This window comes from Rhinoderma darwinii, chromosome 1, assembly GCF_050947455.1.
Source record: "Rhinoderma darwinii isolate aRhiDar2 chromosome 1, aRhiDar2.hap1, whole genome shotgun sequence".
In the NCBI taxonomy this organism is placed as follows: Eukaryota; Metazoa; Chordata; class Amphibia; order Anura; family Rhinodermatidae; genus Rhinoderma; species Rhinoderma darwinii.
In genome coordinates, this window is record NC_134687.1 from 535,926,337 (window position 1) to 535,949,348 (window position 23,012).

The window sequence follows — 23,012 nt, forward strand, 5'->3', positions numbered from 1 at the left end:
GATCTCAACCCCATAGAGCTGTTGTGGGAGCAGCTTGACCGTATGGTACGCAAGAAGTGCCCATCAAGCCAATCCAACTTGTGGGAGGGGCTTCTGGAAGCATGGGGTGAAATTTCTCCCGATTACCTCAGCAAATTAACAGCTAGAATGCCAAAGGTCTGCAATGCTGTAATTGCTGCAAATGGAGCATTCTTTGACGAAAGCAAAGTTTGAAGGAGAAAATTATTATTTGAAATTAAAATCATTATTTCTAACCTTGTCAATGTCTTGACTATATTTTCTAGTCATTTTGTAACTCATTTGATAAATATAAGTGTGAGTTTTCATGGAAAACACAAAATTGTCTGGGTGACCCCAAACTTTTGAACGGTAGTGTATATCTATAAGCTCTCCTGATCTGTCTGTTTTAGTAAATGCTTGTATTAACCATGAAATAACAATTCTGGAGAAACTTTTCTTAGAAATCTGTATTGTGACATTCCTCTGTTATTCCTCCTAGAATTGTATAAATAAATTAACATCTGCGTGTTACCATTGCCCTAGTCAAAGGGCTGGGTTTCTTCACACTTTGATACTGTCCAGTCATCACTGACAGTATCAGACTGTGTAGGGATACATTCTGTTGACAAGGTGAATGGTAATAAAGGTCAATTAGGCATTGGCTACACAGAGTTTTTGTAGCACTAGTGATTGGTTTTAACTATCGAGTGTCAGCTGCAGTCTACAAGACGGCTGTAGCTGGATTGTTAAAATTAATTAGTTGCGTTACACAAAGTCTCCATTTAGGCCAGGCCTTATTCATACATTTTCAGAAGGAATAACCGAGAACGTCACAATACAGAGTTCTAAGTAAAGATTCCCTAAAATTGTTATCTCATGGGTAATATAAGGATTTATTATAACAGACATATCAAGGGAGGTGATAGCTCCTCTATAAATCCAGTAATTCACAAGTCACATATTCTCTGATTGTAGACGTTCCCTTTCTTTTTACTACTCCATCCAGTCCCATACTGCTATGACGATTTCTTGTGACGACTGTAGACTTTGCTTCTTAAAAATACAAATAAATTCAGGCCCCATACAAGACCCCTAAATTAATCAGACTCCAGTTAAGACCCTCTTAATTAATCAGACCCCAGAATAGACCCCGTAAATTATTCAGACCTCAGATCAGACCTCTTAAATTAATCAGGCTCCAGATCAGATCCCCTAAATTGATCAGACCTCCTAAAGCCCCTAAATTATTAAGACCCAAGATCAGACCCCCTAAATTTTTCTGACTCCAGATCAGATAAAAAAATAACATTCATACCACAGACCAATTCGCTTATAGTCAACATACACTATGTCCTGATGCCATCCAGCATCAGGAATTTCATTGAGCCACTGCACATTATGTCTTAATGCTGGACAGCATCAGGACCCAGAGCAACGGCTTCTAGAGCTGTAGAGGAGCCCGAGAGCGAAGAAGGTAAATATATTTGGAATCGAGCGCTATCCGTTGAGTAAATCCAATAGATAGTGGCCGATTTAAAAAAATTGTCGCAGTGATCTAGAAAGGGGCACATGCCGTCCCTACATGCAATATGCTGCTGTGGATATTCTATCATCCATTTAGGATCTAAAAACTATTAGCATATGGTTTGTGGGAGAACGTGGAGAAACCCATTGTCCTGCCGTGTGTAAGAGTGATGACTTACCTAAGTCAGAGCTTTGCTACCATAACCTATTACAAAGTGTGTTGCTGTGGAGTATACACCGTTCAGCCATAAAATTATAACCACTCACAGGTGGAGTAAATAACGTTGATTATCTCGTTACAATAGCACCTGTCAAGGATGGAATATATTATGCAGCAAGTGGAAAGTCAGTTTTTGAAGTTGATGTTCGCAGCAGCAAAAATGGGCAAGCATAAAGACCTGAGTGAGTTTGACAAGGGCCCAATTGTAATGGCTAGACAACTGGGTCAGAGCTACCAAAATGGTCCAAGGAAGGACAATCTGTGAAACGGCGATAGGGTCATGGGTGCCCAGGACTCAATGATTCTCGTTGGGAGCGAATGATAGCCCATCTGGTCTGGTCCCACAAAAGAGCTGCTGTGGCACAAATTTCTGAAACAGTTAATGCTGGCTCTAATAGAAAGGTGTCACAGTGCATCACAGCATGCTGCGTTTAGGGCTTTGTAGCTGCAATAGAAGAAGGTGGTCTGGTCTGATTAATAACATTTTGTTTTATATCATCTGGATGGCTGGGTGCGTTGCTTACCTGGGAAAGATTGCACCAGGACGCACTATGGGAGAGGGAAAGCCGGCGGAGGGAATGTGCTGCTATGGGCAATGTCCCGCTGCGAAACTTGGGTCCTGGCATTTATGTGGATGTTATTTTGACGTTTACGATATACCTAAACTTTAGTGCAGACGAAGTATACTCCTTCATGGCAGTGTCAGGTTTCAGAAGGATAATGCGCCCTGCCACATTGCAAAAATTTTTCAGAAATGGTTGAAGGAACTTGACAAAGTGTTTAAGGAGTTGACTTGGCCTCCAAATTCCCCAGATTCTAAATCTGATTGAGCATCTGTGGGATGTGCTGTAAAAACAAGTATGATCCATGGAGGTCTCACCTTGCAGCTTACTGAAAGGATCTGCTAACATCTTGGTGCCAGGTACCACAGGACATCTTTAAAGGTCCTGTGGAGTCCATGCCACGATGGATCGAGCTCTCTTTGTGGCATGGGTGGGCCCGTTTCAATGTTAGGCAGTTTGTTATAATGTTATGGCTAAATGGTGTATATTGTATATTGAATTTTTCTTGTGTAAGAAAAATTCAGGTAAAACTGCAGTTAATCCTAATATCATATGGAGTGGAGATGTGTTGTTCACAAACTTGTTCCTGTGCCTGGAGGAAGAACTGTGATCACCAATAATTTTCTGTTCTTGACTAAGAACAAAATAGTCTCCTGTATTAAAATAGTCTCCGAGACAATGTGCCCATTATTGCCAATAGTAACCAGAGTTAAAATGTCATTTTATAAACTGCTCTCCAAAAAATTCAATTTGGTTTGCAACAGGTATCAATTACTCAAGTTTTTTGTTTTTTTAATATAAAACATATTATTACAAGAGATCGCTGCTAGGTCAAAACATTATTTTCACACATTAACAATAATGAGGTTTAAAACAGCAAGGAGATATTTAAATATAATGTTCAATATAGTCGGTTAGATTTAGTAGCTAAATGGACTATATTCTGTGATACAATATGCAAAAAATATAAACAGATGTATTCAAGTTTATATTGACTGTTAACTTGCTGCAGTGTGATATCACACAACAAAATCCAATAAAAAGTCAAGTTAAAGTTTCTTGACTCTGTGTATTTAATGCATTAAAATTCAAGATAAATATGTCTACGTCTGTATATACCCCTCTGAGACCTACGGTACGTACCTGGAGAGTTGGCCATGTCTATTACAATTATGGAAACAGCCAAGCAAGCGTGCCAGATGTAGAACGCTAACCTATCGGACATCTTGTTAATGCCGTATAAATGTCTAAGGCTCTGTTCTCATCAGCGCCGGTACCTACATTAATCGCAGATCTGGTCCAAAATGCTTAAAAAAACTGATGGACACTATGACAAAAATCTGACGGAATGCATTAAAGTCAATAGGTTCTGTCAGGCGCCGTTGGTACCCGTAATTCGACGGATCCAACACTTCTGTTTTTCTTTTGCTGTACTGCTGCTGCGAATGAGCAGAACAACAGATACTGGAACGCAGTTGTGAATCCATCCTAGGATGGGAAAATCCACATTTAGTGCTCATTTAAAATACATTATTCTTGCATGTAGTTTTTATGCAGAAAATGACATGCAATACGTCCTGCGTTATTTGTTACTGTAGTTTCATGGTGCGGTATTAATGTTTCATGAACGCAGTATGAAATGAATGGGTTTTTAATACATGATTTTTCAGAAATGCTAACTACCTAAAAAAATTAACAGCTGCATTTTGCCACCTGCACGTTTCACTTTGTTCTGCCTGCTGAATAATAATCCCTTATTGTCTTCAGCAGTATGTATCATTAACCTATAATAATTTAAGGTCTTGCTTAATAAGGATTTGCTATGTAGGCTTATTATTAAAGGAATTCCCTGGCTGAAAAGATCCCTTATGAAAAAACCTGCAGAAGTAAGATTTTGCACGAAACAGTTTTGACTACACAAAGACTCCGTTTTTTTTCTATCTATCTATCTATCTATCTATCTATCTATCTATCTATCTATCTATCTATCTATCTATCTATCTATCTATCTATCTATCTATCTATCTATCTATCTATCTGTCTGTCTGTCTGTCTGTCTGTCTATCTATCTATCTATCTATCTATCTATCTATCTATCTATCTATCTATCTATCTCATATCTATCTTTTTCATGCTAATCTATCTATCTATCTATCTATCTATCTATCTATCTATCTATCTATCTATCTATCTATCTATCTATCTATCTATCTATCTATCTATCTATCTATCTATCTATCTATCTATCTCCACCATAATTATGCAGATACCAATGTTTCAATTTCACAGTTTTTGTGAACAATGATATATTTAATACAAAATGAACTGGGTATAATATTGAGGAAATGTTTCGAAATGAGTAATAGTTTTAAATTAAGAAATAGCCATTGGCGGTGTTCTTTGCTTTCTATGTATTTTTATAGTGATATATCTTTGTTGACTGGTCTGAAACAAAGTGTTAAAATAATCCTTTGCAGTTTGCTACTATTTAAATGGTCCTAATTTTCAACTTCAGTGTACATATATTGTGCCAAATAAATAGTTACTCTTTTTGTTGTGCGTTTGAGCTATCGCAGGATTATACAGGGTTAAATTCCAAGCCCTTCCAAGTGAATTGAATGCTTTGCACGTCGCTTTATATCTATAGACTTAAATGTGTGGGAACATGTGATTGTGGCCCTTTTTATATTCAAGCTGGGTCAGCTTCTGTCTGGGAAGTGTCCTATTGTCACCACGTCATGGCATCTCAAGATTTGTGACCTTTGCACCATGTAGATTCATGGCAGTCCAAGTGGTGTTTCTAGAGACCAGGCTACTTTTGTCCCCCCGCTAGGGGGTACCAAAGCCTTTTGGACAAAGATGTAAAAATATGGAGAGCTTTAAAGACGCACAACTATTTTTTTTGTAATTTAATTTTCAGAAATACTAGGAACCGCCAGATGTCGCAAAACAGTCACTGATAAAGCTTCTCTCCTCCAAAATGTGGCACTTATATGAGTAATACCAGTATTGTGTTTGAAGGGCCATAACAGGTCAGTGAAATGTCCTTCAAACATTTGATTTGTGTGTTCCACAATGGGCAGAATGAAAAGATAAACACATATTTGGCATTGACAGCTCCACCATTAAGACAACCGATGCAATTGCCTTAGTCAGTGGAATCAATCATATCTCTAATGCCATATAGAGTGAAAAAAGTCTCCTGCTTTGTTCTCCACATTAAGACTGTAATTGAATGTTGGAAAAGTATCCCTTAGAAACTGTATGCCAAATTATTGACTAAAATGCCTAAACCCAGAAGGAATTCTACTCCTGGCTTCATAGAAGAAAAGTTCAATATGACAATTTCAAAATATTGCTTTCAGGATTGTTGTGAAAAATTAACTGTTCTAGAACATTAATTAGTATTAATTCATTAAGTAAAAAAACGAAGCTAGAAAATGTTAGAAATACTGTTTTTCAGACGAATCATAATTTTCTTAGCATATCTAATATACATCTATAAATCAAATATCATTTAATTTTATTGTATTTTTTTTATCATTTTAGTTTACGTTTGTATAAGATTGTGTCTTATAGAAAAACACACAGTTTTTTTTAATGGGTAAATGCAACCCTAATATGAATAATATCAATCATTTCTGAACACAAAAAAATAGAATTCAGTAAGGGGTTAAGCCGCATATGTGTTAAGTATTATGTCTTTATGTGCAGATCTTAGCAAGTTCTTCGTTATTTAAAGTAGTAGGAATACATTATTCAACAAGTAACCTGCTGAACATTTGTGTTTAATAAGCAGTAGTAGGAAATACGGAATCTGTCAAGATAAAGCATGGGACATGCATCATCCTGATTAAATTATGATTTCTAAAGAATCAGGGACACAATGAATATTTGATGAAATGTGTTATATCATTGTGTATTTACACCAATGTTTCTCTTCAGGTATATATAAAAGTCTGATACTACAGCTAGAGAGAAACATTGTTGTTTTCATCTAATACACCAAAATTTAGATGGTTGTACCATGTTTCTTCATCCCATCTTGCAGTAAAATACTTTAGCTTCCTAAAATTTTTAAAATGGTAACAAAAAAAAAAAGAATACCCTAACATGAGATCACATTGATATGAACGTAAAGATGGCCCAATGACAATTTTTTTCCTATCCCTCGTCAATCTCACATTTTATGTTACATGCCCTATGAAAAAGATTTGTCTATACGTCATTATGTACCTCCGTAAGCATTCAATTTCATGTTGAGGCACACAAAGGCTTTTTTGTGTGGCATGCTCTAACGGACGCCATATCATAGAGGTATATTCTTCTATAAGCAATGCTTCTAAAGAAAAATATCTCCGTAATACGGTGTCATACGGCAGCGCCGTACTATGGCACACATAGTGCATATGTCTTCATAGTACAAAGCTGAAGGGACTCTGTATAGGCATGATAAAAATAGAAGTCTCTGATGCATCATTTCCAGTTCTCTGAATGCAGTCAGCAATGTAAGCAGTGTTTTAATTTTGGTTGCCATGGTCACGTCCCGGTCTCCTCTAGTTCACATTAACTAAACAAATATATTGTTATCTATATTACTCGTGAATTCTAGCATGTAGATATCTTTTATTTTTGTATGAAAAACATAAATAAAAGAAATTCTATTATAGTACAGACATAGACTATGCCCCTGGACGTACCCATGGCAACCAAAATAAAACATCCATTGTTTATATCACTGTCTGCATTTAAAACTGGAAAACAGTGTAAAATAGAAACAAAGTTTATATGACAAAGTGACTTATTTTTTACTACATGACTAAATAGCTTTATTTATAAAAAGTTTAGAGCCCCTTAAAGCCACGCATTCATTTTCATTTTTGTGAAGGGAAAGTGTAACTTGACGTCTAATGCAATATATGCTGTTAACTTCTGCAGAGTAAGATTTTATGTCTATTTAACCTTTACTTTAAGTACCAGGTTGCATGATTAACATAAAAACAGATCTGCCTGAAACTCTGTAAATGGTATTGGTATAACACAATTAATCATTTTTAAATGTTAATGGTGTTAAAGAGCACTGAGAGCATATGTTTGATACTTTTTATACAGTATGCCTGTGCGAATGAAATCTAACAAGGTTAACTTTTTTTCGGCTAATTATAATTTATCATCCAACTATTTCTTTGTAGTTTGTTAAATGGTTTTCATACTCCTATGGAACTCCAAAAAGATCCAGAGTGTGTCTCAGTTATTAATAGTTCTCAGTCATGAGCACCAGGGAGAAGCATAGCTTTTCCTAAAATGCCCAAGCAATTGTTGGCCGCTAATTCCCTGTGCTGTTCGAGCCTTAATTCTGGGCCTGGAGCAGTACAGCAGGATATCCACTTCTTGTTAGCCTGTTAAAGATGTAAAGAACTTTTTTTTATTCTTGTATCAGAACTTTATGATTACCCAGTGCAGCTATAGCTTTCCTGAAGCTTGATAGGAAAAAAAAAAAAGCTTATATGATTCACATCTGCTTTGCTGCTTAATTGATTGAGTGCTTAATTGTATTTTCATTTTATTTTGAAGTAATATTATTTCATCTGCTAAAAATACGTGAACTCTTTTTGAAAAATAAAATGTATGTAAAATCTGACAAAAATATTTCCATAACAGCATTCAGGGTATTTTCATTGTAAAGTCTATTCGTGTAGACTCATTTAGGTTAAAGCTTTGAGGCCATAGTAATAGAAATAAAATATTTTTTACTTTATAGATGATAATGTAGAACTGTCTCTGTTTATTACTCCTCCAGCTTTGTACCTTAAATCATTTACTAAAATAAAGACTGTTCTAAAAAAAAAAAATTGCCAAAAAATTTACTGTTTACTGAAGCAATACTTGCACATTTACTAAGCAGAAAGGAAGAGCCAGAACATATACAATAAGAAATCGGTCTGTAAAGTCGTCCAATCTTTACCAGTACTCAATACCCCCAATACCCGAAAATAACACAATTATACAAATAGTGCAATACCAAATAAAGCCCTATCTAATGCCCATAGAAATAGTACATATGCACTTTTATATAAGCATCATACCCAGAACCATTAGAATGTTTTTTAATGGCTTTTTGATCGGGCCAATAGAGCTTTATTTTCTGATGTGGTCACCAAACCTTATTCGGACCCAAAAGCAAGCTTTATATTGGTCTTGAAAACCACCATTGAAGTGATATATCTCATGGAGTTCTAGATGTTACACTGTGGTCACATACCCTTATTGAGGCACCTATACAAACGGGATACCAATAGACCAATTATAAGATTTGCCTAAATATACCAGAGAAGTAGAGAATCACTCTGTTCTCAAACCGGTCCCCTCGCCATTATTGAAATAAAATAAGCAATGGCATAGTAATAACAATAGATGGATAGATATGTATAGAAAGATACATTTATCACTGGCTTATACAATATGCATTTATCTGATTGATTGAGACCTATCTAGATTTGTTACGTGTTTCCCTCTAAAATTTACGCTATATATTCATATTTTTTCATATTTTCACTCAAGGAAAAGAGTTCAGAATATCTGAAAAATGGTTTGTTGAATTACTGTAGACAAACAGCAAGAACAATGGCAAGTTGACCCCATAACCTTAGATACCCTCAAGGCTTCTCTTATTCCCCAGAACTGTTGGCCAATTATGCTCAACCACAGCCAAAAATAATAAGACACTGTATCCAGCTGGTGAGAAAAATAAAACATGGCACCTACAAATCCAAGTTTTAGGAAGGTATATTTTTATGTTACACAGTCTATTTGTATTTTCTTTTAAATCTTTATATTGAAATTTGTGTATAGAATAAAACATACTAAAAATACGAGTATGGTTAAAGAATGGAGAAAAAAATTATATGTTATTTATTTCAGATGATTAAAAAAAAATTATGCAAGCAATATTCTACAATACAGGTGGTCATTGCATCAGTCCCTCTGCTCTCCCCATTCACAGACTGCCATAGACAGTACCTCTATTTTGCTGATGATACATGGGGCAGCAGTTGTGGACATTTGAATTTGCTGTAGCTTTTCACGTTGAATCAAAAATTATCACCTGTCCACGAGATGGCTGATCATCAGTGGCGTAACTACCGCTGTAGCAGCCAAAGAGGCTGCTACGGGGGGCACGGCATGAGGGGGCCCGTGTTGCCAGCCGGCAGGGCCCCTTCATGCCCGGATGCGCCACTAGCAGCCGCTATGGCTGCTACAGCGGTAGCAACGCCACATTCAATAGAGTCTGCGTCCTTCGGACGCAGATGCTATTGAACACTATGACATATACATATAGTTACATAGTTCGTACGGTTGAAAAAAGACACATGTCCATCAAGTTCAACCAAGGGATTGGAAAAGGGAAGAAAAAAAATTTCTACACATAAGAGCTTATATTTTTTTTTGTTCTAGGAAATTATCTAAGCCTTTTTTAAAGCCATCTACTGTCCCTGCTGTGACCAGCTCCTGCGGTAGACTATTCCATAAATTCACTGTTCTCACAGTAAAGAAGGCTTGACGCATCTGCAGGTTGAACCATTTTGTTTCCAGACGGAGGGAGTGCCCCCTTGTTTTTTGAGGGGGTTTTACATTGAATAGGATTTCACCATATATTTTGCATGTGCCATTACTATATTTATATAAGTTAATCATGTCCCCTCTTAGTCGTCTGTTTTCGAGGCTAAATAGGTTTAGTTTTTTTAATCTTTCCTCATAACTTAGATTCTCCATACCCCTTATTAGCTTCGTTGCTCTTCTTTGTATTTTTTTCTAACTCTAGGGCATCCTTTCTATGAACTGGAGCCCAGAACTGAACTGCATATTCTAAATGAGGCCTCACTAATGCTTTGTAAAGTGGTAATATTACATCCCTGTCCCGCGAGTCCATGCCTCTTTTAATACACGACAATATCTTGCGGGCCTTTGAAGCAGCTGATTGACACTGCATGCTGTTATTTAGTTTATGATCTACAAGAACACCCAGATCCTTCTCAACAAGTGACTCCCCCAGCATAGCTCCCCCTAGGACATATGATGCATGCAGGTTGAACCTTTCTTTTTCCAGACGGAGGGAGTGCCCCCTTGTTTTTTGAGGGGGTTTTACATGGAACAGGATTTCACCATATTTTTTGTATGTCCCATTCATATATTTATATAAGTTAATCATGTCCCCCCTTAGTCGTCTTTTTTCAAGGCTAAATAGGTTTAGTTCTTTTAATATTTCCTCATAACTTAGATTCTCCATTCCCCTTATTAGCTTCGTTGCTCTTCTTTGTATTTTTTCCAACTCCAGGGCATCCTTTCTGTGAACTGGAGCCCAGAACTGAACTGCATATTCTAGACGAGGCTGCACTAATGCTTTGTAAAGTGGTAATATTACACCCCTGTCCCGCGAGTCCATGCCTCTTTTAATACACAACAATATCTTGCGGGCCTTTGAAGCAACTGATTGACATTGCATGCTGTTATTTAGTTTATGATCTACAAGAACACCCAGATCCTTCTCAACAAGTGACTCCCCCAGTGTAGCTCCCCCTAGGACATATGATGCATGCAGGTTGTTCATACCCAGGTACATAACTCTACATTTATCTACATTAAACCTCATTTGCCAAGTGGACGCCTAAACACTTAGTTTGTTTAAATCCGCTTGCAATTCACGAACATCTTCCATAGACTGAGCATTACTACAGCTTGGTGTCATCTGCAAAAATAGAAATTGTGATATTAATCCCATCCTCTATATCATTAATAAATAAGTTGAATAATTGTGGTCCCATGGAACCCTGGGGTACACCATTTATAACCGGGGACCATTCAGAGTAGGAATCATTAACCACAACTCTCTGAATACGGTCCTTGAGCCAATTCTCAATCCAATTACAAACCATACTTTCTAAACCTATAGACCTTAATTTACCCATTAGACGTCTATGAGGGACAGTGTCAAATGCCTTTGCAAAGTCCAAAAACACTATATCCACAGCGGCCCCTCTGTCTAGGCTTCTGCTCACCTCTTCATAAAAACAAATCGGGTTAGTTTGACAGGTTCTGTCCTTATTAAAACCGTGCTGGCTGTCACTTATAATACTATTTTTTTGTCACATAATCCTGTATATAGTCCCTCAATAGCCCCTCAAACATTTTCCCCACAATGGATGTTACGCTTACTGGTCTATTATTACCCGGGAAAGACCTAGAGTCCTTTTTGAAAATAGGCACCACATTTGCCCTGCGCCAGTCCCTTGGCACTATACCAGTCACTAGAGAATCTCTAAATGTTATAGAGAGGGGGACAGAGATAACTGAACTAAGCTCTTTAAGAACTCTAGGGTGTAACCCATCTGGTCCCGGGGCCTTGTGTACATTTATTTTGTTTAATTTAGCTTGGACCATATCTACATTCATCCAATTCATATAACCTATAAGAAATAGATGCTCGCAAAACACAAGAAATAATGAAAATAGAAAAATATTTTATTGAAACACATGAGAAACAATAGACAAAAGATTAAAATGAGGAATCCATAAACCACAGTTAAAACGGGACAAAAGACTGTGTAACTACTGAATGGATACAGAGCACAAGTTTGTACCTATAGCAGACCTTTAAAAAAGTGCAAATGCAGCCCAAAAGAGGGCATGTGGGTAATATATCGACCCTATATAAGTGCAGCAAAGCGCTGTATAAATGCAATAAGTATATATAATACTATTAATAAGCCATACAAAACGTTGACATAGGTTTAAGCAAATATATGGTCCACTCTGACTGTGTGCCCTGCCGTATCCACCATGGGTATGATATATCCTGTTTGATATGTTGTATTAACTCTGCAGACAATTGTTCCTTTCCTTCAGTCTTTACTGACCATATATTTGCTTAAACCTATGTCAACGTTTTGTATGGCTTATTAATAGTATTATATATACTTATTGCGTTTATACAGCACTTTGCTGCCCTTATATAGGGTCGATATATTACCCACATGCCCTCTTTTGGGCTGTATTTGCACTTGCATTTTTTTTAAGATCTGCTATAGGTACAAACTTGTACTCTGTATCCATTCAGTAGTTACACAGACTTTTGTCCCGTTTTTAACTGTGGTTTATGGATTCCTCATTTTAATCTTTTGTCGATTGTTTCTCATTTGTTTCAATAAAATATTTTTCTATTTTCATTATTTCTTGTGTTTTGCGAGCATCTATTTCTTATAGGTTATATATATTTAGTCTTGATGCTTTTTGGATATACACCCTTGAATCAGCCCACATAGATTATAATATCTCTACTTCTTATACTTTATATGTTTGGGCCATATTGATTCATGCTGCCTTTTCGGTTAGATTCATCCAATGCAGTATATCAACTGATATATTAACAGCACTGGCAACGGCTACATCAGCTGCTCTTTCTTCTGTTGTATATACAGAGCTGAAGAACCCATTTAGTAACTCTGCCTTCTCTTGATCCCCTGTGACCAACTCCCCATTACCACTATCTAGGGGTCCTACATGTTCAGACCTTGGCTTTTTTGCATTTATATACTTGAATACTGTCCTTGGTCACCTGCCTTTCATTTTGTATTTGCTGATTTAATTACATTTTTACAGATTTTATTAAAGGGAATATGTCGGTAGAATTTTTTTTTTGGGGTAAACACACTCTCTCTAGTGTCCTCACACAATCCCCCCTCCCTTATTCTGGCTAGTGCCAGGAGAAGGAGGGCAGTGGCGTAACTACCACAGTAGCAGCAGTGGCCCGGGGCATGGGGGGGCCCGTGTCGCCCTGACAGTCAGGCACATTACATTATGTGCCACTGCCAGTCCTGGAGGCACGGGCCCCCTCATGCCTAGTAGTAGCATCACGAGTCACGACACTAACATTACACTAGGCATCCGGGGGGGGGGGTCCGGGGGCCCGGTGATATTCACTGCACACTGTGCACTCCACAAATAGTCCTCCCACACACAGTGGAAGAGGACGTGGTAGGAGGAGCGCTCAGGCAGGGGAGAGGACAGGGGGCGGAGCTAAACGACCGACGCAAGACTTCGGGCGGAGGACAGTACAGTCAGGAGCCAAGGACTGCCGGAGTACTAGCATCCCATAGGACGGGCGGAGGACGTGCAGACTGCAGAGGGCAGGTACATGATGACATCAAATAAAAAAGTTCATGGGAGAAGGGAAAAGTTTTTAGGTAGAAAAATCTGCCTCATAATTCCTTCCGGAATTTTGAGGCATATTTTGAACACTTCCCGGGTTTTTGTTGCGTTTTTTTGTGACGTTTTTCGGCCGTGGGGAGAAAAACGCAGCAAAAAATGCATTTTCTGCCTGCCATTGTTGTCAATGGGAAGTCGGAGACAGAAACGCCCGAAGAAAGGGCATTAGGCTATGTTTACACAGAGTATTTTGACAAGTTTTTTGATGCGGAAACCGCGTCGCAAAACTCGTCAAAAACGGACAGAAAATGCCTCCCATTGATTTCAATGGGAGGCGTCGGCGTCTTTTTCCCGCGAGCAGTAAAACTGCTTCGCGGGAAAAAGAAGTGACATGCCCTATCTTCGGGTGTTTACACCTCTGACCTCCCATTGACTTCAATGGGAGGCAGAGAAAGCGTATTTCGCAGTGTTTTATGCCCGCGGCGGTCAATGGCCGCGGGCCAAAAAAGCCGCAAGAATCGGCGTGCAGGGAGAGGAAAATCTGCCTCAAACTTCCAAACTGAATTTTGAGGCAGATATTCCTCCTGCAAAAAACTCTGTGTGAACATAGCCTAACGCTTCTTTTTCCCGCAGGCGTTTTTTATGGTTTTCAATGGGAGGCACTTTCTGACGTTTTTTTGCCACGGTTTTCGCGTAAAAAAACTCAGTGTGAACTCCCCCTAACACAGTGGAGTAACTACCGCTATAGCAGCCGTAGCTGCTGCTACGGGGCCCGCGGCATGAGGGGGCCCGTGTCGCCCGCCGGCACGGACCCCCACCATGGCCCCGCTATGGCTGCTACAGCGGGACGCCACTGAACAGTACGGCAGAGCAGGGAGGTATCTCCCCACTCTGCCATTAAACATAAGACATGTATCCCCTCTCCACAGGACATGTATCCCCTCTCCACAGGACATGTATCCCCTCTCCACAGGACATGTATCCCCTCTCCACAGGACATGTATCCCCTCTCTACAGGACATGTATCCCCTCTCCACAGGACATGTATCCCCTCTCCACAGGACATGTATCCCCTCTCCACAGGACATGTATCCCCTCTCCACAGGACATGTATCCCCTCTCCACAGGACATGTATCCCCTCTCCACAGGACATGTATCCCCTCTCCACAGGACATGTATCCCCTCTCCACAGGACATGTATCCCCTCTCCACAGGACATGTATCCCCCTCTCCACAGGACATGTATCCCCTCTCCACAGGACATGTATCCCCTCTCCACAGGACATGTATCCCCTCTCCACAGGACATGTATCTCCTCTCCACAGGACATGTATCCCCTCTCCACAGGACATGTATCCCCTCTCCACAGGACATGTATCCCCTCTCCACAGGACATGTATCCCCTCTCCACAGGACATGTATCCCCTCTCCACAGGACATGTATCCCCTCTCCACAGGACATGTATCCCCTCCCTCTCCACAGGACATGTATCCCCTCCCTCTCCACAGGACATGTATCCCCTCTCCACAGGACATGTATCCCCTCTCCACAGGACATGTATCCCCTCTCCACAGGACATGTATCCCCTCTCCACAGGACATGTATCCCCTCTCCACAGGACATGTATCCCCTCCCTCTCCACAGGACATGTATCCCCTCCCTCTCCACAGGACATGTATCCCCTCCCTCTCCACAGGACATGTATCCCCTCCCTCTCCACAGGACATGTATCCCCTCTCCACAGGACATGTATCCCCTCTCCACAGGACATGTATCCCCTCTCCACAGGACATGTATCCCCTCTCCACAGGACATGTATCCCCTCTCCACAGGACATGTATCCCCTCCCTCTCCACAGGACATGTATCCCCCTCTCCACAGGACATGTATCCCCCCCTCTCCACAGGACATGTATCCCCTCCCTCTCCACAGGACATGTATCCCCTCCCTCTCCACAGGACATGTATCCCCTCCCTCTCCACAGGACATGTATCCCCTCCCTCTCCACAGGACATGTATCCCCTCCCTCTCCACAGGACATGTATCCCCCCTCCACAGGACATGTATCCCCCCTCCACAGGACATGTATCCCCCCTCCACAGGACATGTATCCCCTCCCTCTCCACAGGACATGTATCCCCTCTCCACAGGACATGTATCCCCTCTCCACAGGACATGTATCTCCTCTCCACAGGACATGTATCCCCTCCCTCTCCACAGGACATGTATCCCCTCCCTCTCCACAGGACATGTATCCCCTCCCTCTCCACAGGACATGTATCCCCTCCCCTCCACAGGACATGTATCCCCCCCCCTCTCCACAGGACATGTATCCCCTCCCTCTCCACAGGACATGTATCCCCTCCCTCTCCACAGGACATGTATCCCCTCCCTCTCCACAGGACATGTATCCCCTCCCTCTCCACAGGACATGTATCCCCTCTCCACAGGACATGTATCCCCCTCTCCACAGGACATATATCCCCTCCCTCTCCACAGGACATGTATCCCCTCTCCACAGGATCTCCACAGGATAGGGGATACATGTGTGATCGCTGGCATTGATAGGGAGAATGGGGAACTGAAAGTCCCCTGAATTTCTCCATCACAAACCTCGGACTTCCGGGGTCTGTGTCGGCAGCTCCGTAGAAATGAATGGAGCGCCGGTCGCGCTTGTGCGCATGCGTGACCAGCGCTCCTTTCATTTTTCTTGAGCTGCCGACACAGACCCCGGAAGTCCGAGGTTTGTGATGAAGAACTTCAGGGGACTTTCAGTTCCCCATTCTCCCTATCAATGCCAGCGATCACACATGTATCCCCTATCCTGTGGAGATCCTGTGGAGAGGGGATGCATGTCTTTTGTCTTTTCACACTGTAGGTCGCATTTTTTTGGGGGGTTGGGGCTGTATGGCGTTCCCTACAGGGGGGGGCTGTATGGCGTTATCTACAGGGGGGGCTGTAAAAAAGGCACTATCTACTAGAGGGGGGGGTTGTTTTGACACCCAGGGGAGGGGGTGCCCCAGTCAAAAGTTTGCTATGGGGCCCAGCCTTTCCTAGTTACGCCCCTGAAGGAGGGGTTTGAATCTTCAAACCTCCTACTCTGTGTGCCGCCATTTTCTGATTGACTGCACAGTGTATGAGGATTAGATACAGTGCTCAGCAGACAGTATAACACGAACATAATACACACATCACATACACGAACATAAATTACCTGCTCCTGCCGCTGCTGCCGCCTCCACTCCTATTCCTTGCGCCTTTGCTTCTTTGAACATATGGCTGGAAGCCGCGGCCGGAAGTCGTCATCTTACTGTTCGGCAGCGGCTTCCGGTCCATAAGAAAATGGCACCGGATTTCGCTCTGCGAACGAGCTTCGTTTTGGTCTGTGTGGGAGCGGCGCATGCGCCGTTCCCACACAGACGGTGTACGCTGCAGAGAATGGAACGGCTCCCGTTCGCATTCTCTATGGGGTTGTATGTGCCGTATTCCATCTCTGTATGTGTCGTTGATCGACACATACAGAGATGAAAAAAAATGGCAGCCCCCATAGAGAAGTAAAAGAAAGTAAAAAGTAGAACACGAGAACACAAATAAATAAAATTTATGTTAATATCATATTAAAAGCAATATGATAGAAATTTTTTTATTTCATGACACCTTCCCTTTAAGCTCTTTATAATTTACAAAGGCCACAGCTGTACCCTCAGATTTGTATTTTTCAAATGCCCTCTTTTTGTCATGTATTGCCCTTTTTACAGAAGGTCTAAGCCATGTGAGGTTTAATTTTAGTTGTTTATACTTGTTACCTATAGGAATTAATTTTGCGCTATAATTACCCAAAGTAGATTTGAAAATCTCCTATTTATCATTTGTACCATTATTTGATATTAGTTCTTCACAGTCTATGTCCTGAATTGCAGCCATCATCCTGGGGAAATTGGCCTTCTTAAAATTAAGTGTTTTTGCCCTCCCAGCTTGTGTTTGTTTTTTACAGTATATGTAAAATATAACTATATTGTGATCACGGTTACGAAGGTTTTCACCAACATTGACTTTCCCAACAAGCTCTGCATTATTAGAAATGACCAGATCCAACAGAGCTGGCCGGCGCGATGTAGTGACGTCATCGTGCCTTTCTGTGCCGAGTCATTTACAGCACAGACCAGAGGAGAAGGATCCTCCACCCGTCATGGGAACGGGGATAGGTAAGTAATTATATTATTCTTTTTCTATTAGGCACTATGGGGCATTATACTGGGAAAGGAAGGGTGGCTGATATGCTGGCAGCTATAGGAGCATTTTACTATATGAGGGGCATTATATTGTGGGGGCATTATACTGTGGGGGCAGCTATTGGGGCATTTTATTGTGGGGGCATCTATGGGGGTCATTATACTGTGTGGGGGCCTCTATGGATCGCATTATACTGTGTGGGGGCAGCTATGGATAGCATTATACTGTGTGGGGCAGCTATGGGGAGCATTATACTGTGGGGCAGCTGTGGTGGTATTATGCTGCATGGGGCTGTATGGGGCATTATGCTGTCTGGAAGAATTTTTTGGGGCATTATACTTCATGGGGTGTCTGTGTGGGCATTATACTGTATGGGACATCTGTGTGGGTATTATACTGTATGGTGGCAACTATGGGGGCATTATACTGTGTGGGGGCACTATGGGAGCATGATACTGTGTGGGCTGAACCAGGTGTGTATGGGTGGGGATTGGGTGGGATTAGAGGCGTGGCTTAAAAGAAAAAAATATTGCTGCTCCGTGCCGAATCGATTGTCCCTCTTTGTGATACTATAAAGTATAACACTGTCTACAGGGGGCTGTATAGCACTGTCTACAGGGGGGGGCTGTATAGCACTGTATGGGGAGGCTGTATAGCCCTGTCTACAAGGGGCGCTGTATAGTACGGTCTACAGGGGGGTTGTATAGCACTGTCTACAGAGAGGATGTATGGAACTGTCTACAGGGGGGGCTGCATAGCACTGTCTACAGGAGAGGGCTGCATGGCACTATTTACAGGGGGGCACTATCTACAAAGGCGGGCTCTGTGTGGCACCCAGGGGAGGGGGGCCCAGTCAAAAGTTTGCTATGTGGCTCAGTCTTTTCTAGTTACACCCCTGCTGATATTTGTCTAATCACTAGGTGATCGACCACTGGGACCTCCACCAATATTGAGAACGGGGGTCCTGAACTACCCGTTCATTCTCATTGCACCCTCCAGTAATGAGGAATTTGAATGTAGGGGCGGTCGAGCATGCACCTGCCAGGCCATTCAAAGTGTATGAGAAAGATGGTAACAGCCGAGCGCTGTACTCGGCTGTTTCTGTCATTCCCATAGACTTTAAATGGAGCGGCAGGCGCATGCTTGACTGCCGCTGCATTTAATGTCCTCAATGCGGCCAAGCAGTGGGGAGGATCAGGGGGGCTTGGGACTCGCGATCGGTGGAAGTATTAGCGTTAGGGCTTCCAGCGGATAGGTGATCATTTTTGACACTGGGAAAATGTCACAGCATGTCACAGCATGATTCTCTTAAAACTAGAAGAACTTTTAAATTCCTTACTTAAAGCGTAGCTAAACTTTTGCAAAAAAAATTAAATATTTAAACTGCTATTATGTCCCTGTATGTACATTACTCCTAGCAAGTTTTTTCACTTCAAAGCACTTTTTAGCACCTTTTTTTCTTGTGAAACCGTCCACATCTATTTTCTCACACTTTCTGATTCTGGGCAGTTGCTAGGGGCGTGTCTTACTGTGTGTGATGTTACGATTTGTCTGTTTGTATCTTTCATGGGCAGTGAACTCTGAGGTGATAACTACAATACTGTGAGCGAGCACTGAGCTATACACAGCACAACACATTTTATATATAGAGATGTAAATATCTCTGCACACTCCAGAAGAAAGGAATCCGAGTTTTTCTTTTTCACTTTCCCTGGCAAGTGCAGGGAAGATAAGACAGGACGGCAGGGTGCCTGCGGGGGATGGAGCAGTCCTTGTCTTATCTGATGCTAATTAGCAGCTCAGATTACAGTGTCCTGAGACTATTTGCCGGAGGGAAGGGGGAGAATCACCCAGGCACAGAGACCAGTGTGCACAGAAAATTCATCCAAATGACGGGGAAGTAAGAGAACAGCAGTGCATGCAAGTCCATCACTGCAGCCTGATACAGCGTGGAGTGCAGCAGTCTGATTATCCTGGCTCCTCCTCCTCCTTAGTACAGCCCAGTCAGTGTTAGTGTGGCTTAGGGGCCCGGTCGCAAGTGCCCCTATAGCTACGCCACTGGGTGCAGGTCTGGTGCCCCCTCCCTATCCCCTCTTCCCCCTGTCCACAGTACTGTAACCAGCAGTAGCAGAGCGCAGGGATGGAATGACAGCTCTGCTAATGTTCGGTGTATGGTATGTGTGAGAGGTGCTTCCATAGCAGAAGCGCAGGTCTAGCGGCGGCTCCCTGTCCCCTCTTCAACCCTGTCCACAGTACTATAACCGGCAGCAGCAAAGTGCAGGGAGGAGAATGACAGCTCTGCTACTGTCCGGTCTATGGTATGTGTGAGTGGCGCTTCCATAGCAGAAGTGCAGGTCTAGCGAGGGAGCCGCCGCTAGACCTGCTCCTTTGCTACAGAAGTGCCACTCACACATACCATAGACCGGACAGTAGCAGAGCTGTCATTCTCCTCTTTGCCGGTTACAACACAATGGACAGGGGAAAGAGGGGACAGGGAGGGAGCGCCAGACTTGTGCTTCTGCTACGGAAGCGCCTCTCACACATACTATAGTCCGTACAGCAGCAGAGCTGTCATTCCCCTCCCTGCGCTTTGCTGCTGCCGGTTACTCTATAGAGAACTGTATAGTACATAGAGGCAGAGAGACCTTCCTGACGTCACGATGGGGGCATGCACATCTGACATCAGGATGGGGCCACCACCCACCCGTGCTCACAGGCAGCAGAATCCGTACACTGATACATTCAAACGGTGTATGGATTTCTGCTAGCAACAGGAGAAATTCAAGAAATAAAATGTAGTAAAAAAGTGTCAGAGTGGCCATTTAAAACACATATAACACAAAAAGGCCCAAATTCATTAATAAAGTATATTACAAAATATATTTATATTACATATGCTGCTAGAAAATAAAAAGTTGATCAAACGTTTAGTTACCCTTTATGTAGTGCCCATAAATGCCAATCAGCCAAAAGGGATACACTGCTTAGCATACAGTGCCTTCCTTTAAACAGCCTCCCAAATGGCAGTTCATGGCTTGTTAAGTAAATGTAGTAGCACCGACATTCACCATTTAAATAGGGAATTTAATAGAGGATGACCTTGTGTCTGACCCTCTTTAAATATGGCAATTTCTTAGATTTGTATTTGTTTATGGCCTTAAATAATAGCAATCAACCATCAATGGTATGGCTTTTTAAGGTCTATTCCAACCAAAGATATCCACACGATTTGGTATAAATATCTGACAGATTGGGTTCCCAGGAAAAGAGGCCAGTAACAGTGCATGGATCTCTCCATTGAAGTCTATGGGTGTTATAGAAACAGTCAAGTATGCTTGCTTGGTCACCTTATAATTCAAGATGGCACTCTTCTCCAGATAGGTGGATGTCCTATTGGTTAAACCCCCACCCATCCAGCCTTTATGATGCATCCTTTGGATATGGCATACATTTCATTGGTCGGAAAAACTTTTTCGTTATTATTAAATACTGAATTGAAACCACATGATCACTATTACAGACTCTGCTTCAAACCTATTTGAAAGCACTGTAGCATACTGCACATTACTAAATTGGCAGTATTCAAAGGAGTAGTACTTGAGGCAGCCTTAGCAAGACTTGCCGGAAAATGTTCAGCTTGGCATGTGTCCCAATAGCCCCGACAGCTATGCCTCTAACTTGAGAAATAGTAGAGCAGTAAAATCTCAAGAAGAATAGGTTTGAGGTCTTATTGAGTTTGTAAAGTAATGGCTCGTCCACACGTAACGAAATTGCTGCAGAAAAATTCTGCAGCAATTCCGTTGAAAGTAGCAGACTTTCCGCTGCGGAAAAACCACACCACTTCCTGTGTTTTTTACTGCAGAAAATGGTGCGTATTTTGCTGCGTTTTTCTCAATGCTGGGAGGTGGTGATGTTTCCTCTGAAAAACGCAGCAATTTAGTCCACTTTCCAGAACAGGAATTTACATGATGCGGTCCGAAAAATACGCACCGCAGGGCAATTTCTTCTCTGAATTTTTACACAGCGAGTGGATGAGATTTGTTCTATCTCACCCACTTTGCTGCTACTGTATTCTGTTGCATATTTTCCGTCCGCAATTCCGGATGGAAAATACGCAGCAATTTCGCTACGTGTGGACAAGCCATAATTGTTCTCAAATTAAAACTTTGAAAACTGACACTTATATGCAAAGTAGACATATCGAGTGCAGAAATATTCCCCAATTAATCTAATGTATAGCATCGTACTTGGGCTAACTAGCATAATCATGAGTGAATCTTTCAGCAAAGATTTTTTGTAATATTACTCCTAACCAATCAACCTCCTAGTTTATGCCTCTCCCGAACCTTATGTTTGTAGTCATGTATTTCCTTTCCTCTAAACGATACACATTTCGTTCCTCAAGTCTTTCTTTGATGTGTTTTAAGCCTCATACATCTAACTTTTTGGTCATTGGATTCACACTAACTTATCAATATATTTGTTTGTTGATTAAGGCTCCAGGATTGAACACAATGGGGGAGATGCCACAATAATGTCGTAAAATGCATTATTTCATGAAATGCTTAAACTGCTTTAAATTGATCAAAATCTCTCACACAGAATGAGAAATTTGCTGAAGCTAGCTAGACACGTCACACAGTTTCCTCTTCCTTACGTTACCACATGGCTTGCATATTTTTCAATAATATTTGGTGCACACAGTTAATACATTTGGCACATTTTACAACACTTAGCCACGCTTATTTTTATAGATACTTTTCAAAACTGTGGAAGAAGGTACAAAAAGTGTCTAAAACACGTAAAAAAATTTACGCAAAGTTTGTACTCTACTATATTAGTGCAATTTCTGCAAGTTTTTGCTTAGTTAATCTTGCCCACTATTTCAAATGGCGTCTGATGGAATACCTTAAAATATATATAACCAAAAAGAGTGTGATTTAGGAAATAAGCATATAGTAAAGGTATAATTACCTTCAAATTATTTTTAAAATAGTTCCTATAACAATACAACAAAAATAATTTATTATGACAACAAACATACAAACAAAAGGACAATCAATCAGAATATCCTACTGTTAAAAGTGTTGTCATATTTTTTGGGATGTTTCAAAGATTGTGCTCATTGATGTTTTTTTGTAAATAAATTTTATAAAGAATTTTAAGGCTAAGACCCTAGTTATTATTGGATAACTTACTCCCTGTTTTACAAAGGGTGTTAAACATCAAAGCATATTTGGTTCTTGGGACTATAAAAATTTTATTTTG

General features: G+C 41.2%; 1 protein-coding gene across 4 annotated transcripts in view; it reads left to right on the forward strand.

Annotated features, from left to right (window-relative positions):
- The window catches only part of KIAA0825 (KIAA0825 ortholog), a 430,680-nt gene that overhangs the window by 268,976 nt on the left and 138,692 nt on the right, over nucleotides 1–23,012 (forward strand). The window contains exon 20 of one of the 4 annotated variants that reach the window (XM_075837243.1): nucleotides 5,228–5,332. The exons of the other annotated variants lie outside the window; for them this stretch is intronic. Within the exon in view, the coding sequence (XP_075693358.1) occupies nucleotides 5,228–5,267 (40 nt within the window). The 3' untranslated portion in view covers nucleotides 5,268–5,332. Of the gene's footprint in view, nucleotides 1–5,227; nucleotides 5,333–23,012 lie in introns of those variants that run through there. 4 annotated transcript variants of the gene reach the window in all.